The 15000-nt window shown below is 69.0% G+C and overlaps 4 protein-coding genes across 4 annotated transcripts in view; 3 read left to right on the forward strand and 1 right to left on the reverse strand.

Annotated features, from left to right (window-relative positions):
• Positions 1–6706, forward strand: part of EMIHUDRAFT_449052 (regulator of chromosome condensation) — a gene marked incomplete at its 5' end in the record, with an annotated part of 8710 nt that extends 2004 nt beyond the window's left edge. Inside the window, 7 exons of the mRNA XM_005790609.1 lie at positions 749–996; positions 1411–2315; positions 4276–4703; positions 5533–5671; positions 5743–5820; positions 5973–6156; positions 6378–6706. Coding sequence (XP_005790666.1) covers positions 749–996; positions 1411–2315; positions 4276–4703; positions 5533–5671; positions 5743–5820; positions 5973–6156; positions 6378–6626 — 2231 coding nt within the window. The 3' untranslated portion in view covers positions 6627–6706. The remainder of the gene's footprint in view (positions 1–748; positions 997–1410; positions 2316–4275; positions 4704–5532; positions 5672–5742; positions 5821–5972; positions 6157–6377) is intronic.
• Positions 6707–7838: 1132 nt separating this feature from the next.
• Positions 7839–9200, reverse strand: EMIHUDRAFT_200785 (hypothetical protein; the record flags this gene model as incomplete). The annotated part of the gene is made up of 3 exons (XM_005790610.1): positions 7839–7984; positions 8330–8747; positions 9039–9200. 3 exons carry the CDS (start codon positions 9198–9200, stop codon positions 7839–7841), a joined length of 726 nt encoding a protein of 241 aa, XP_005790667.1.
• Positions 9201–9306: 106 nt separating this feature from the next.
• CCX2 (Cation/Ca2+ exchanger) lies at positions 9307–11861 on the forward strand (the record flags this gene model as incomplete). The annotated part of the gene is made up of 7 exons (XM_005790611.1): positions 9307–9325; positions 9409–9455; positions 9538–9906; positions 10053–10403; positions 10671–10797; positions 11017–11158; positions 11291–11861. 7 exons carry the CDS (start codon positions 9307–9309, stop codon positions 11859–11861), a joined length of 1626 nt encoding a protein of 541 aa, XP_005790668.1.
• Positions 11862–12430: 569 nt separating this feature from the next.
• Positions 12431–14062, forward strand: EMIHUDRAFT_98097 (hypothetical protein; the record flags this gene model as incomplete). The annotated part of the gene is made up of 1 exon (XM_005790612.1): positions 12431–14062. The coding sequence occupies one exon, from the start codon at positions 12431–12433 to the stop codon at positions 14060–14062; it is 1632 nt and encodes a 543-aa protein (XP_005790669.1).
• Positions 14063–15000: the final 938 nt, after the last annotated feature.

Here is a 15000-nt window from a genome sequence, read left to right on the forward strand (position 1 = left end):
CCCCACCGCCCTCGCCCGCGCCCACACCGCCATTCCCGCCTGCCAAGGCACCGACCCCTCCGCCCTCGCCGCCGCCCTTCCCGCCTGCAAAAGCGCCGCTCCCGCCACCCTCGCCACCGCCGTACCCGCCTGCCAACGCACCGATCCCGCCACCCTCGCCACCGCCGTACCCGCCTGCCACGGCACCGACCCCACCCCCCTCGCCCGCGCCCACACCGCCGTACCCGCCTGCCAAGGCACCGACCCCTCCGCCCTCGCCGCCACCGTACCCGCCTGCAAAAGCGCCGCTCCCGCCACCCTCGCCACCGCCGTACCCGCCTGCCAAGGCCCCAACCCCTCCGCCCTCGCCGCCACCCTTCCCGCCTGCAAAAGCGCCGACCCCACCGCCCTCGCCCCCGCCCTACCCGCCGACCAAGGCGCCGACTCCACCACCCAAACCGCCGCCAGCCCCGATGCCTCCACCGTACCCGCCAGGCAAGGCCCCAACGCCGCCGCCCTCGCCGCCGCCGCATCCGCCAGGCCTGGGACCGACGCCACCTCCCCCCTTCGCCATCGAGCCCAATGCCACCGGCACCGCCGGCGCCACCGCCGACGCCACCCTCGCCACCAGCGCCCCCTGCACCACCCCCGTTCGCCACGTGCGTAAAGACCGTGTCAACGACTGCCTCCGCCATCAACATTCCCTCGGGCCCTGTCGGCACCTGCTACAGATATCTGCCCGTGGACCATGTGGACATGTCGGCATCAGACCCAGCAAAGGCGCGGGCCGATGGAGGCTGGTACCAGCATTCCTACCATGGCGCGTACCACCCTCCTGTCGACCGAGGCTTGGGCTACGAGAGGTACTACACAAATAGCCCCTACACGATGACCTATCAGGGAAATGGCTACATCTACATCCAGAACACCCAGAACTGCTGTTACGGTGGGTGTTCGCCGAACTGTTGCTGGCGGAAATGTGGGATTGGCACGATCTACATCGTCTGCGACGACCAAGTGTGCGACCCACCGTCGCCACCTCCGACGCCGCCATCGCCGCCTGCACCCCCGGCCTTGCCGCCGGCACCGCCGTCGCCGCCCGCGCCGCCTATGCCTCCACCGCCATCGCTGCCGCCGCCGTTGCCATCGCCATCGCCGCCAGCACCACCGGCGCCTCCCGCGCCACCCGCGCCGCCACCGCCGCCGCCCACGCCCGACCCGCCCCCCGCGCCGCCCCCCGCGCCGCCCTCGCCCCCCGCCCCGCCCTCGCCCCCGCCCGCGCCACCGTCGCCACCCGCGCCGCCCTCGCCACCGCCGTCGCCGCCGCCATCGCCATCGCTCCCGTCGCCCCCGTCGCCGCCCCCATACACGTGCGAGACCTTCTTCTCGTGCCCGATGATCTACTCGTCCTATTCCAGCTCCGGGACGCAGAACGTCGCCGCCGAGTACTCCTTCGACAAGCTGGCGAGCTACAACTACCCGATATCGCCGCCGCCGTCGCCGAGCGCTCCGGCCTCGTTCGAGACCTTCTACTCGTGCCCGATCGGCTCCTCGTACAGCAGGTCGCACTTCGAGTTAGCGGCGAGCTACGGCACGAAGAACAGCGACGACTGCTGGTTCGAGCGCATCCCGTCGGACGGGACGACGAGCAGCGGGCTGGCGATCCGCGCGACGGTGTCGGGCGGGTCGTGCGGCAGCAGCCCGACGACCATCGAGTTCACGGGCGCCACCGACGCCGCCAAGACCAGCCTGTACAACTACTTTGTGAGCGGGACCCAAGTAAGCTGGCAAACAATCGACTCGACGTTGGTCTCCGGCTCCGTCCCGAATCTGCCGACCAACTTGTATGCTGGATCAGGCACCAACTACGGCTGGATTTTGGGAAGCTCGTCAACTACAGCGACGGTATTTGCAAGCGGCTACAACCTAAACAATGGTTGGGACCGCTGCAACAGCGCGGCGCTGCACGGCTCAAACGAGGAGATTGTCGAGCTGTCCTACATTTCGGTGCCTCCGCCCGCCCCGCCGAGCTGCTGGTTCTACCGGCTGCCTCAGACCACCGTCGACTACCCCTTCATCCGTGCGACGGTGTCGGGGGGCGTGTGCGGCTCGGAGACAAACACGATCGAGTTCCGAGACGCGTCGACCACGTCCACGGCCGTGCGCGACTACTTTGTCGACGGGACGGTGAGCAAAGACGACTGGCACACAATCACGTCGACGGTAGTCGAGGGCACGGTGACGCGGGTGCCTACCTACATCTACATCGACGCCACTTACGGCTTCATCTTGTCCGCCCACACCAGCAGCCAGGGCTACGGCTACGCGGTGGCACGGTCGTACAATAACTGGCAGTACTGCGACGGCGCCGGGAGCTTCACGGGCGAGGAGCGGCTCGAGCTCTGCCTCGTCCCGCCGCCGCCACCGGCGCCGCCCCCCTTGCCGCCGCCGCCGCCGCCGCCGCCGCCAATGCCACCCCCCGCGCCACCCTCGCCGCCGGCCCCTCCCGCGCCACCGCCGTCGCCCCCATCACCGCCCGCGCCCCCGTCGCCGCCGCCGTACCCGCCTGCCAAGGCACCCTTGCCGCCACCCTCGCCACCGCCGTACCCGCCTGCCAAGGCACCGATCCCACCGCCCTCGCCCGCGCCCACACCGCCATTCCCGCCTGCCAAGGCACCGACCCCTCCGCCCTCGCCGCCGCCCTTCCCGCCTGCAAAAGCGCCGCTCCCGCCACCCTCGCCACCGCCGTACCCGCCTGCCAACGCACCAATCCCGCCACCCTCGCCACCGCCCTACCCGCCCACCAAAGCGCCGGTGCCGCCGCCCATGCCACTGACCTCACCACCCTACCCGCCTGCCAAGGCACCGACCCCGCCTCCCTCGCCGCCGCCCTACCCGCCTGCCAAGGCACCCTCGCCGCCTCCCTCGCCGCCGCCCTACCCACCCGCCAAGGCGCCCTCGCCGCCGCCCTCGCCACCGCCGTACCCGCCTGCCAAGGCACCGATCCCGCCACCCTCGCCGCCGCCGTACCCGCCTGCCACGGCACCAACCCCACCGCCCTCGCCCGCGCCCACACCGCCATTCCCGCCTGCCAAGGCACCGACCCCTCCGCCCTCGCCGCCGCCCTTCCCGCCTGCAAAAGCGCCGCTCCCGCCACCCTCGCCACCGCCGTACCCGCCTGCCAACGCACCGATCCCGCCACCCTCGCCACCGCCGTACCCGCCTGCCACGGCACCGACCCCACCCCCCTCGCCCGCGCCCACACCGCCGTACCCGCCTGCCAAGGCACCGACCCCTCCGCCCTCGCCGCCACCGTACCCGCCTGCAAAAGCGCCGCTCCCGCCACCCTCGCCACCGCCGTACCCGCCTGCCAAGGCCCCAACCCCTCCGCCCTCGCCGCCACCCTTCCCGCCTGCAAAAGCGCCGACCCCACCGCCCTCGCCCCCGCCCTACCCGCCGACCAAGGCGCCGACTCCACCACCCAAACCGCCGCCAGCCCCGATGCCTCCACCGTACCCGCCAGGCAAGGCCCCAACGCCGCCGCCCTCGCCGCCGCCGCATCCGCCAGGCCTGGGACCGACGCCACCTCCGTCCCCGCCACCGTACCCTCCTGGCCAGGCGCCAATCCCGCCTCCCTCTCCGCCGCCGTACCCGCCTGGCAAGAACCCGATGCCTCCACCGTACCCGCCAGGCAAGGCCCCAACGCCACCGCCCTCGCCGCCGCCGTATCCGCCAGGCCTGGGACCGACGCCACCTCCGTCCCCGCCACCGTACCCTCCTGGCCAGGCGCCAATCCCGCCTCCCTCTCCGCCGCCGTACCCGCCTGGAAAGGCCCCAACACCACCTCCAAGAGAACCTGCGCCGTAGCTCCGGGACGGGGACCGCCGCCAGAGAGAGTTGTTTTGATTAACTTTCTCGCGGGGCAACACATCAGCGAGGGAGGGCGAGAGACGATCGAGGGGTCCCGTACCATGCGGAATCGACCCTATCCAGTGCTCAAGAGGGCGGGGCGGGACGGGGTAGGGCGGGGCGGGGTGGGGTGGGGCGGGGCGGGCGCCGGAGTGGGAGTCGGATGGCGGTTTCTGTGGCGAGGGCGAGGGCCGGGCCGGATGATCGGCATCGGGCCGCTGCTGGCAAGAGAGCCCTCTGAGAGCCCTGACCCTGACTGGGAGGATTAAATTCTTTTCTCGGCCTCGTGTTCTGAGAGTGATTGGTAAGCCAAGAAATTTCCGGAAAGTGCCCTTCGGCCTCTCCAAAACAAGCACCGCGCTGGCCTCTGCTCTAAAGGTCAACCAGGGTGCAGTGGCCCTCGACAGTGATGGATAGCAGCCGCGAGTGCACGGTCAGCCAGCAACTTGACGACGAGCAGCGGCCTCTCGCCCTCGCCAGCCTCCCGACCGATGCCCTCGCTCACATTTGCTCCCTCCTCCCGGCACCCGAGGACCTCTCGTGCGCCGAGCGCACCTCTCTGCACTTTCAAGAGGCCGTCGTGCGGGCGCTGCGTGCGAGGCGGTATGGCTTGCCGGCTCTCGACACGACTTGCGAGCCGTCGTGGACGCAGGCGGCCCTCTGGGAGGAGAGGCGGGACCGGGTGCCGGCACAGCCGATCGCTGTCGGCTTCTCGCACGTCACGTTCGTGGATGACTCGGGACGCCTCCTCTCCTGCGGGACCGAGGACTTCGATGCCGGCGTCGACCGGCCCGGCCTGCTGGGTCACGGCGAAGGTGTCCGGCGGCTGGCGCAGCCGACTCGCCTGCCCGTCACTGGGCAGCGCGTGCGGTTCCGGTCCGTGTCGTCGGGCGTGGCGCACACGCTCGCAGTGAGCGAGCGGGGCGATGTCTTCGCATGGGGAGCGCCGGCGCCGGCTCCGCCTCTTTGTTGATTCGTGAGATCAGTCGTCGGTATTAATTCATAGGCATCGGGGCTCGGGGCCGGCTCGGACTCGGCAAATGAAGACCCTCGCCACGCGCATGTCGAGGACGCGTCCACGACACGTCCACGGCACGTCTCCGTAGGGGAGGAGGAGGACCGCGCCTCGCCGACCATCGTCGCAGTCGGCTCCGAGAGCCGTGCAGTCGCCGTCTCGGCGGGCGGCGCGCACACAGCCTCGCCGGCGAGGCCCGTTTGCTTATTTGTTGATCCGCTGCGGAGTTGTGAATAGGCGCACACAGCCTCGCCCTCACGGCGGAGGGGCACGTCTGGAGCTTCGGCGACGGCTCTCTCCCCTCCAGATGCTCAATAGCTCTCCCCCGCACTACCCACCTCTCCTCTCAACTCTGCTCTTGTGGCAAGCACTCTGGACGGCACGCACACGGCTGCAGTCCACTGTATCCGCTGCCGTCCACCGAATCCGCTGCCACGCCCTTGGCTGCCTGTGTCACCACGTGCTACCCACATAGGCGCTCTCGGCCAGCTGGGCCACGGCGACCTCTCGAGCCAGCTGCGGCCAAAGAGGATCGAGGACCTGCGTTGGTCGCGCGGCAGCGCCCTCTCTGCCTCCACCGCCCCTTTCTTGGTTGCGGGCCACAGCGGTGTTGGTAAGCCGAGGCGTAGGCACCGCCATCTCCGCCTGCGTCGTCCACAGCCTCGTCGCAACGTCGGACGGCGCCGCCTACTCCTTCGGGCACGGCAACAGCGGCAGGCTCGGCCACGGCGACACCGCGCGGCAGCCGTCGCCAAGACGCATCGGCGGGTTGCGCTCGGAGCACATCTCGGCGCTAATTAAGGGAGGCCACCGTTTGTCGTTGGAACGACTCACGGCAGGCGTCTGATGCAGGCGGTCGCTGCCGGCGCAAGGCACAGCCTGGCCCTCTCCTCGGGCGGCAGCGTGTTCAGCTTCGGGTGGGGCGTGTGCGGGCAGCGGGGGCGCGGGCGACAGGGTGGCGTGTTGGTTGGTGGCTCATTAGTGGCAGTGATGAATAGGCATCTGGAGCACTGGCGGTGAGGTTCGCGTCTCGTTCGCGAGCGACTCAGCGTGAGTGAGTGAACAACAGGCAGCTCGGCCACGGAGACAAGCGGAGCAGGCTCGTGCCCGAGAGGATCTGCGGCGCGCTGGCGGCGGTGCGGGCGGTTGCGGTCTCTGCGGGGTGCGAGCACAGCTTGGTGCTGGCGGCGGGCGGGGCCGTCTACTCGTTTGGCTACGGGAGCCACGGGAGGCTCGGACACGGCGACGAGGAGGCCCGCTGCAACGCCACGCCTGCCCGCCCCCCCTTCCCCGCCCCGCCACGGGCACCCCCTCCCTCCGCCACCAGCCCCCCGGAGCACGGCGGAGCGGCAGACTGCACTCGCGGCGAGCTCACTGAGGGCAGCTCACTGAGGGCAGCTCGCTGGGGGCGAACCAGTGTCGCGGACGCTTTGAGGCTCGCGGCAGAAGGCGCTGTCCCCCCGCCCTGGCGCAGGAGCGACTCGAGCCGCAGCCGATCGCGAGCTTGGGCGGCGGCCGCACCGTTGGCGCGGGCCAGTATGGCCTCGCCGCCTATTCGGTGGCGTCCACCGCCAGCGGCGACGCCTTTGCCTTCGGATGTGGCGAGGACGACGCGCTCGGTGTGGGTGCGCGTTCGGAGAACTTGCTGAGGCCGCGGCGGTACCCGCATCTGCGGCTTGCTGGAGAGGGGCGAACGGAGGAGTCGCCGCGAGAGTGCTGTTGACGGGTACACCCAGAGGAAAACTGTCTCATTGTGCGAGGCCGAGGGGGGCGGCTCGGCTCTGATGAGATGCCCCCACCCCGAAGACGCTTTTTTGAGACACGGGTGTACTCGCCGAGGGCATCGCGCCGAAAACCCCGCGCATTCCGCCCCAGCAGAGGCTGCAGCCGATGCGCAAGCTACACCACTGTAAGAATGGTGACTATATAAGCGTGGGTGGGCTTGCTTGCTCCCTCAGCGAGCGGGTTCTTTACCAGGTTGCAACACCTGTTCCGCACACTGCTGTGAACGCTGCTGGTTGCCGCCGGTTGAGCAGCACCCCGTCCCCATCCCAAGCTGCAGAAACGAGCTTTTAGTGCTTATGAGCATAAGCACTGGATTCTCATGCGCGCGGAGCGCGCCGGTGCTCTACCCGGACGCTGCAGAACACGCGCGGAGCGCGCCGCTGCATGGGTAGGCGCGGAGCGCCGCCACTCGAGATTGGGCCTGTGGGTGGGCCGATTGGTTCCAGCGTGTGAGTCAAACTCTTAATAGAAATCGCATCTAGCCCTCCACAACCCTCAAAATTTTCTTCGGGGCGCGCTCCGCGCGCGGCGCTCCGCGCCTACTCCTTGAGCGTCATAGGCACTGGTTCGCACATGTTCTGCAGCTTGGGTCCCCATCCAGGTTGTTGGTTGCTGCCCCAGGTCCCGCACTATGTAGGTGCACTGCTTCAGCAGCGTACACCTTGATCCTGTACCGTGTTTGTTATATAAACCCCCCCAATGAACACACCAGTGAGGGAGGGCGAGACGATCGAGGGGTCCCGTACCATGCGGAATCGACCCTATCCCACCAGTGCAACAGTGCGGGTGGAATGCCCCGTTCTCAGTGCTTGTTCGGGTACGTGGCTCGCACGTCCCTTCGAGTCGCTGTGTCCCGTCCACGTCGCCCGTCGGTCGGCAAAGCCGACGACCTATGGTGCAATACAGGCCGCTCGTAGGGGAGGCCGCAAAGATGCGCGAGGCCGGCGTAAATAAGTTGAGCCTCTTGGCGGCCAGCTCGAGCACCTCCCCCTTGGTGTCGGGTCGCGCGACCTTTTTGCCGACCTCCGAGCCCAGATAGCGCACCGTGATCCTCGTCGGCATCCGCGCGGGGTTGCCCTGCTGCCGGCCCCTGGCGGCCCGCCACGTAGTAGGTGCGACGTGCCCGCCGAAACATCGGTTCAAAACGACGTCACAGCGCCAATTCGGCCCCCGTCTTCGGCTCGCTCCGCTCGCCGGTGAGTTGGTTGGTTGCTGGCAGCACCCCAGCACCGGGGGGTCCTGAGAGCTGTTGGTTGCCGCTCGATTCACAGCACAGTGCGGAACAGGTGTTGCAACCTGGTAAAGAACCGGCTCGCAGCCGGGAGGGAGCAAAAATGCAAGAATTAACGTGTGTGTACAGGCTGTACAGCTGTACGCCCCTAAAGCCGTACAGCGGTCAAACGCCGTCAAAAGCCGCGCAGCTATCGCCGCTAAGCTAGGGCTGGGTCGAGGACAGACACGTCCCCACCTTTGCAGGATTTTGCAAAAGCGAGGGGGGAGGGCGCATCGCTGCGCGGAGAGGGCTGGGCACAGGGCACAGGGGATCTCTCTCGCATAGGATATGCACTCGGCGGCACGAGGGCAAGGCTGGGCGTCCTATGTTTGTGCTCCCCCCCGGACCCCTCGCTCTCGGGCACTAACCATCTGACCACTCATCGACGGGGCTTGGCGAGCGGCCGCGCTGCGGGGTAGGGCTGGTGAGAATGGGCTCTGGCCACTCGCCCGTGCGGTTGTAACCCCGCATCTGTCGGACAGAGGCCTCGACCGCCCCTCGCGGCAAGCTCTCGAGCATCTCGAGCAGCTCGCCCGCCGCCATCGCCGCCTCGAACTGCTCCCTCATGCCGAGCGCGCCGCATACCCTGCGGACCGCCTCCTGCTGCACCTCGTCCGGCGTATCGGTTTCATAGCCGGACGAGTCAGCGGAGGCGGCCCGCTTGGCGGGCGGAGAGTCGGGCGACGGCGAGCGCGACTGGCGCGAGGGCCCGCTGCCGCGCGCGGACAGCGCGTTCTTGTCAACGAGGCGGGGTCCATCATCGGCACGGCCCCTGGCACCGCGGCCCTTGCCGCGCTGCTGCTGCCCACGCTTCCTGCCCGGGTTAGGGACAGTGAAGGAGCAGCCGCGCACTCCGCCGCCGCTGGGCGGCGGCGGCACGCGCGCGGCGGCGGCCGGGCCCGCAGGCGCGGCGGGCTGGCCACCCGCGGTGGCACCCTGCGGCTGCGATGCGGCTGCGGCGGCGTACGTCTTGGGCGCCGGCTCCGCGGCTGGCGGCGCGGCGGCAGGGGCGGGCGGCGCCCGAGGGCTCGCGCTCGCAGGCGGCTCCGTGGCCTGCGCCTGCCGCTCGTGGCGCACAGCTCGCTCGAGCTGCGAGTGCGGGTGCAGCTGTACGATGACGTCGCCGCTCTGCGTCGCGGTGAAGGAGCCACCTCGCCAGTGTTGTGCGACGGCGTTCGTAGAATTCTTTTTCTCAAGGACGCTACCCGGTGGCATAAAGTCCCACTCGAAGGTCGTCATCGATGGCCTCTTAGACTTACACCACTTATCCCACAGCACATCCGCCGGCGATCCTTCCGCGTCGGCGCAGCAAAGACCTGAACGCTCGGCTGACACTCGACTCTTGATGCACGCGCACCCGGCGGGTACAAATAGCACCGCGTGCTCTCCGGCTGAGCCGAGAAAGTGGGGCTGGTGTTCCGATTCTCACCCGGCCACACCACCACAGGCGACAAGGCGAAGGCTGGTCCGAAAAACCAGTTCGCGCTGCACGAGGTGCCGCGCCGCATTGTACATGACGTGCAGCGCGGCTCTGCTCGCCGCGACGGCGGCCGAGGATCGGTGCGCGTACGTGCAGGCCAACTGCACTGAGGTTGGCAACGCGTACTTTGGCTCGTACGTCGAGCACTGGCACTGCACCTTTGGCGAGTCGCCCATGGCGCTGCTGCCGCTCGGTGTGTGGCTGGCGATGCTGATCGCGGCGCTGTGCAGCACGGCGGACACCTTCCTCATCCCGCAGCTGAGCTACATCTCCACCTACCTGCGGCTCAAGCCCGACGTCGCGGGCGTCACCCTCCTCGCGTTTGGAAACGGCGCGCCCGACGTCTTCACAGGGATCGCCGTCGCGACGGCGCACCCCGAGGAGGTAGACTTCTCCTTGCTGCTGGCCGACCTCGTGGGCGGCTCCATCTTCATCATGACGGTCGTCGTCGGCGCTGTCGTGTGGGTCCGCTGCACTCTCCACCCCCACCCTGCACCCTGCACCTCTTGCACCTCTTGCACCTCCACGCCCTGCACCTCCACCCTCCACACTGCACCATCCACCCTCCACACTGCACCATCCTCCACACTGCACCCTCCACCCTCCCCCAGGTCGCGGCGAGCCACTCGCCCGGGTGGCGGCTGAGCCGGATGCCGTTCTACCGCGACACGATCTCCTTCTTCGTCGCGATCACGCTCGTGCTCGCCGTGGCGTCGAACGGCGTGGTCCGCCCCTGGGAGGGCGTCTTTTTCCTCCTTAACTACCTCTTCTACGTCGCCCTCGTCATCGCGATCCGGTACTACATACAGCCCTGCTGGCCGGAGGACACCTTCGGCGTCTACCTGCGCGGCAAGGCGCAGCCCGTCCTCCAGCGCGCGGAGCCAGCGCTGCGCGCCATCAGCCGCCGCGCCACGCCGCTCGCGAGGGGCGCGGCAGAGCGCGCGAAGCCAATCGCCCGGCAGGTGCGTCACCGCGCCTCCCGCGCCTCCTCCTTCTTCAGCGCGGCGGGGCAAGGCCTGCTCGCGCAGGGCAGCAGCGTCGCCGGCGCGCCGCCGCCGCTCGCCGCCCCCGCGCCTCCGCTCGTCGCCTCGCCGCCCGTCGCCTCGCCGCTCGTCGCGTCGCCGCTCGTCTCCTCCACGCCGCTGCTCGCCGCTCCGGCAGCCGCCCCAGGCCGGGGTCCGTCGAGGCCGGCGTCCCCTCGCGGCGTGAGCCCGACGCCGCCGCGGCAGGTGGAGATGGTCCCGGAGCAGGCGCCGCCGCGCTTGGACGGCAGTGAGGCGCCGGAGCGCGGGACGCCGCACGTGGCGCCGGAGAGCGGCACCGCGCCGCTGGTGGCGAGCGGCGCGTCCGCCCTCGGTCTCGGAGGGGGGGGCGGCAACGGCGGCGCGGCGCGTCCTGTGGCGGCGCATGCGGTGTGTGGGGAGGAGGCTGAGCGCGGCGGCGGGCTCAGCGCGGTTCAGGTTGCGGTGGCGGTGGCGCAGGGGGAGGATCCGACCAACGACAACGGCGGGCGGCTGATGGGCTCGGGTGGCGCGGCGGCGGAGGCGGCGGAGGAGGAGCGCTGCCCGATGGCAGGGCTCGAGTGGGACGCAGGTGCATCGCGGCTGTCAAAGGCCCTCTGGCTCCTCGAGTGGCCCCTGTCGGTGCTGCGGTGGGCAACCATCCCGACGGATTCGGAGTGGGACGCGCGCCGCCGCTGGACCGCCGCCACGCCGCCGTTCGCCGCCGTCCTCCTCCTCGTTCGCTTCTCGGGCGGTGTGGGCGACGCGGCGGCTGCGCGCGCGGGGCCGCTCCCACTGCTGCTGCTGCTGCCGCTCTGCTGCGCGCCGCTCCCCTACGCGCTGTGGAGGCTAACCCGCGACGACGTGCCGCCGGCGTGGCAGCCGGCCCTCGTCGTGACGGGCTTTTGCTTCTCCATCGTCTGGCTCGACCTCGTCGCTACCGAGGTGGTAGCCCTCATCGAGACGGCGGGCTTCCTGCTCGGCATCTCGACCTCCATCCTCGGGCTCACCGTCATCGCGATCGGCAACTCGGCGGGCGACCTCGTCTCTGACATTGCCGCCGCCAAGGGGGGCGAGGCGAAGATGGCCGTGGCGGCCTGCTTCGGCTCGCCGCTCCTCATGAACATCATCGGCGCCGGCGCGTCGCTCACGGTGCGCGCAATCATGACGGGCGGCGCCGACACCGAGTCGTCCGTCTCGCAAGTCTGCCGCATCGCCTACCTCTTCCTCTACACCGCCCTCTTCTCTCACATGGTCGTCTTTCCGCTCGGCGGCTACTCCGCCTCGCGCGGCTACGCCGTCTACCTCTTCGCGCTGTACGCGGTCTTTATGCTGCTCGCGCTGCTTGCCGAGAGCCGGAAGCTGGGCGACTTCCTCTGCCCGGCCTCGTCGCCCTGCCCGCCGCCCGTGGAGGGATAGCTCGTGCGTGGTGGACGCGGTGCTCTGGGTGTCGGGCCGGGCGGGGGTGGGTGTGGGGAGGGGGGGGGGGGGGGTAAAGATGTGTGCCGAGTTGAATATTTTGTTCAAGACCTCAACTGGCGTTTATTTTTGCTTGGCCGGGTATCATGCCGGGGTAGGTAGGGTAGGGTCTGGGCCCTCCCGTCGGGTTTTTCCCTCTCTTCAAGCTGGAATTTTCAGAAAAAGAAATTTTCCGCGGAAATCACGATGTCAACCCTCCCCAAATGGGTGATCTGATGCTTGTAGGGCTTGAGAGTGGCCTCCCATGTCACAAGAAGGACTGTGGATGCAGGAGAGTACCACCAACCATCACTCTAGTTGGTATAGTACCACACCTTCACCCCTCCCATGATTTCTTTTTTAGTTTCCCATAGGTAGGGTAGGTAGGTAGGTAGGTAGGTAGGGGCACCGCAGGGGCCGGCCAGGGTTTTTGCAGAATTTCAGCATGATACCCGGCCAAGCAAAAATAAACGCCCCACCTGAAGACCTCGCGATACAACAAAGAGACGCCGTGTGTTCTCTCGCAAAATATGCCAGCAACCTTCAACTGGAGCAAGGGCTCGACCAAGCACAAGATGCCGAACCAGCCGCGCGCAGGCGCTCCGTACCGGCTGAGCGGCGCCGGCCAGCGGCCGGTCTCTGCGCGATCGGGTGTCCCTGCCAGCGGCAGCCGAGGCGGCGGCGGCTCACTCGACCTCGTTGCCCTCTCCTCCGAGACGCTGAGCGCGGCGTGCCCACGATCTGAGGAGCGATCCGGCTCCACACACCCCTCCTCCCTCCCGAGGCACCACCACGCGCTGTCGAGCGCGTCTGCGGGCGGGCCTGGTGCGCCGCAGCAGCTTGGCTACGCCTCTCCCTCCAAGCCGCGCTCGCCGCCGCCACTGCGCTTCGACGAGCCCTTCGAAGAGCACCCCGCCGCGTCCGAGCTCCTCAACCCGCGCTCGCCACCGCCGCTGCGTTTCGACGAGCCCTTTCAGGAGCACCCGTCCACATCCGAGCTTCTCTTCTCGCGGTCCCCAGAGGCCGGCTCCCTGCCGCACCTGCGCACCCCGCTTCACCCCCGGGGCTGGCCAGACGCGGCGGAGACCGAGGACTCGGGCCTGCACTTTGGGTCTGCCCTTTCGCCCTTCACCGGGGGTGGCATCAAGACTGTTGGCGGCGCGCGGCGCGGGTCTGAACTCTTTCGCGAGCAAGGGCACATGAGCTTCGACTTCCCGCCGGCACCGGCGAACCCCCTGATCTCGGCAGCGGAGGACGATCCCATGAGGCAACAGCGCGCCAGCAGCCACACCAGCAGCTGGGAGCGCGCCGCCCGCCCCGACCACAGCGCAGCCTCCTCAAGCTTCGCGGCCCGCCTGTTTGACGTCGACCTTCACGGTGAAGGCGAGGCGGTGGTCCCCGCACGTCGCGCGAGCCAGCACCTGCTCTTTGACGAGCCCCAATACCCCGACGGTCACGACGCGAGCATGGGCTTCTCGTTACCACTTGGAGGAGGACGCGGCGGCGGCTTTGGCGGGAGTGCGATCGCGTTGCGTGGAGGCATTCAGCCGAGCCAGGCGGACACGCTCGTCACGCACGAAATCGAGCATCGCAGCGGACCGGGCCTGGCTCTGCGGCCGCACGCGCGCGCATCGCCCACCGCCTTTGCCGGGGAAATCCACCCCTCCCCTGCCGACACCGCCTGCATGCCCGCGGACACGGGCGCCTCCCTGCTCAAGCGCGACGTGCGCGCCTCGATCCCCGACGGGCGCCTTCCGGACAGCTCGATCCCGGCGCCGGCGGCTCCCTCCCTGTTTCCTCCGCGCGTCGGGAGCTACCCGTCACCCGTTTCCAAGGAGGCGGGGGGCGACTCGGAGCCAGGGGGCGGCTCGCTGGACCAGCTGGTGGACCACCAGTACGGCTCCTTTCTGGTGCAAGACGCCAACGGCATTGCCAATGGCGGCGCACGGCGCGATGCTCGCACGCAGACGTATCCGCCGCCGAGCCAAGACGCTGCCACTCAGACTGAGGAGCCCGCCTCGACATCGCGTCGCACGCCCCACCAGTACCAGAGGTGGAGGCTGTGGCAGCCCGGCAAGCCCGCCTACAGGTCCCTGTACAAGAAGCGCCTCGCGGCGAACGCGCGGGCGCTGCTGGCGCAGGCAAGGGCGCTGCCCCGATGAGGCTTTGCGCCGGCCACGGGCGGGCGCGAGAGGGCCGCGCCCAGAACGGTCTGCGCGGCGGTGTGCGCGGACCAGAGCAGCGCCGCTGCGGTTCACGGTTGCCCCGGAGGTGGACTCGGCGCACATGGGACGCGAGACGCAACATCGCTGGCGAGGGTGTGTTGCACTGTGTGTGTGTGTCACTAGAAAAAGAAAGAAAACCGCAAAGGCAATGCTGCCCCCCCCAAAGGTGAGTGCTGACAGGAGACTGTGCCCGTGGAGCCATCCCTATAATTTGTTGCGAGGGTCGTTCGTGGTCCTCCACGCCGCCTCGGCGGCCCGCGCGCGCGGCTGAGCCTAGCGCAGCGCGAACTCGCTCTGAGCCTAGCGCGCGAACTCGCTCTGAGCATACGCAGAGCTGGCGCAGTGCGGGATTTGGCAGCGACCCGGCAAAAAAATTAAACGTCAAGTGACAGGAGACTGCCCGTCGCTGGAGCCCGTGGAGCTAGCCCTTCCTCCACTTCGGGCGAAAATTTGTTCTCGGGTCCGTTGGCCTCTTTGTTCAAATTTTGATACCCGTCAAGACGCCTGCTGGGGGCAGCTTCGTAGCGAACGAAGCCAAATCACCAATTTGTTTTCCTGCGCGGCGCCTCTAGACCAATTCGTCTTCCTTCGATACCGCCCCTCGGTCCGCCCTCCAAACAAAACATGTCGAACCTCTTCTCCTACGGCTTTGGCCAATCCACGTCCACCGCCGCCTCCGGCTCGAGCTCGAACACCTCCCTCGTGCTCGACCCTGAGAAGCCCGCCGCCCCCGTCGTGATCGTCCTTGACAAGGAGCCCGCCGTCGAGGAGCCCTCCGATGTTCCCGTCCAGGTGCGCGTGCAGCACCAGACGGCACGCTTCGATCCGCGCGCCTGAGCGTGCGCATGGCGCTGACCGCGCCCGGACCCCCGCCC

Source organism: Emiliania huxleyi (assembly GCF_000372725.1).
Source record: "Emiliania huxleyi CCMP1516 chromosome Unknown EMIHUscaffold_12, whole genome shotgun sequence".
NCBI lineage: Eukaryota > Haptophyta > Isochrysidales > Noelaerhabdaceae > Emiliania > Emiliania huxleyi.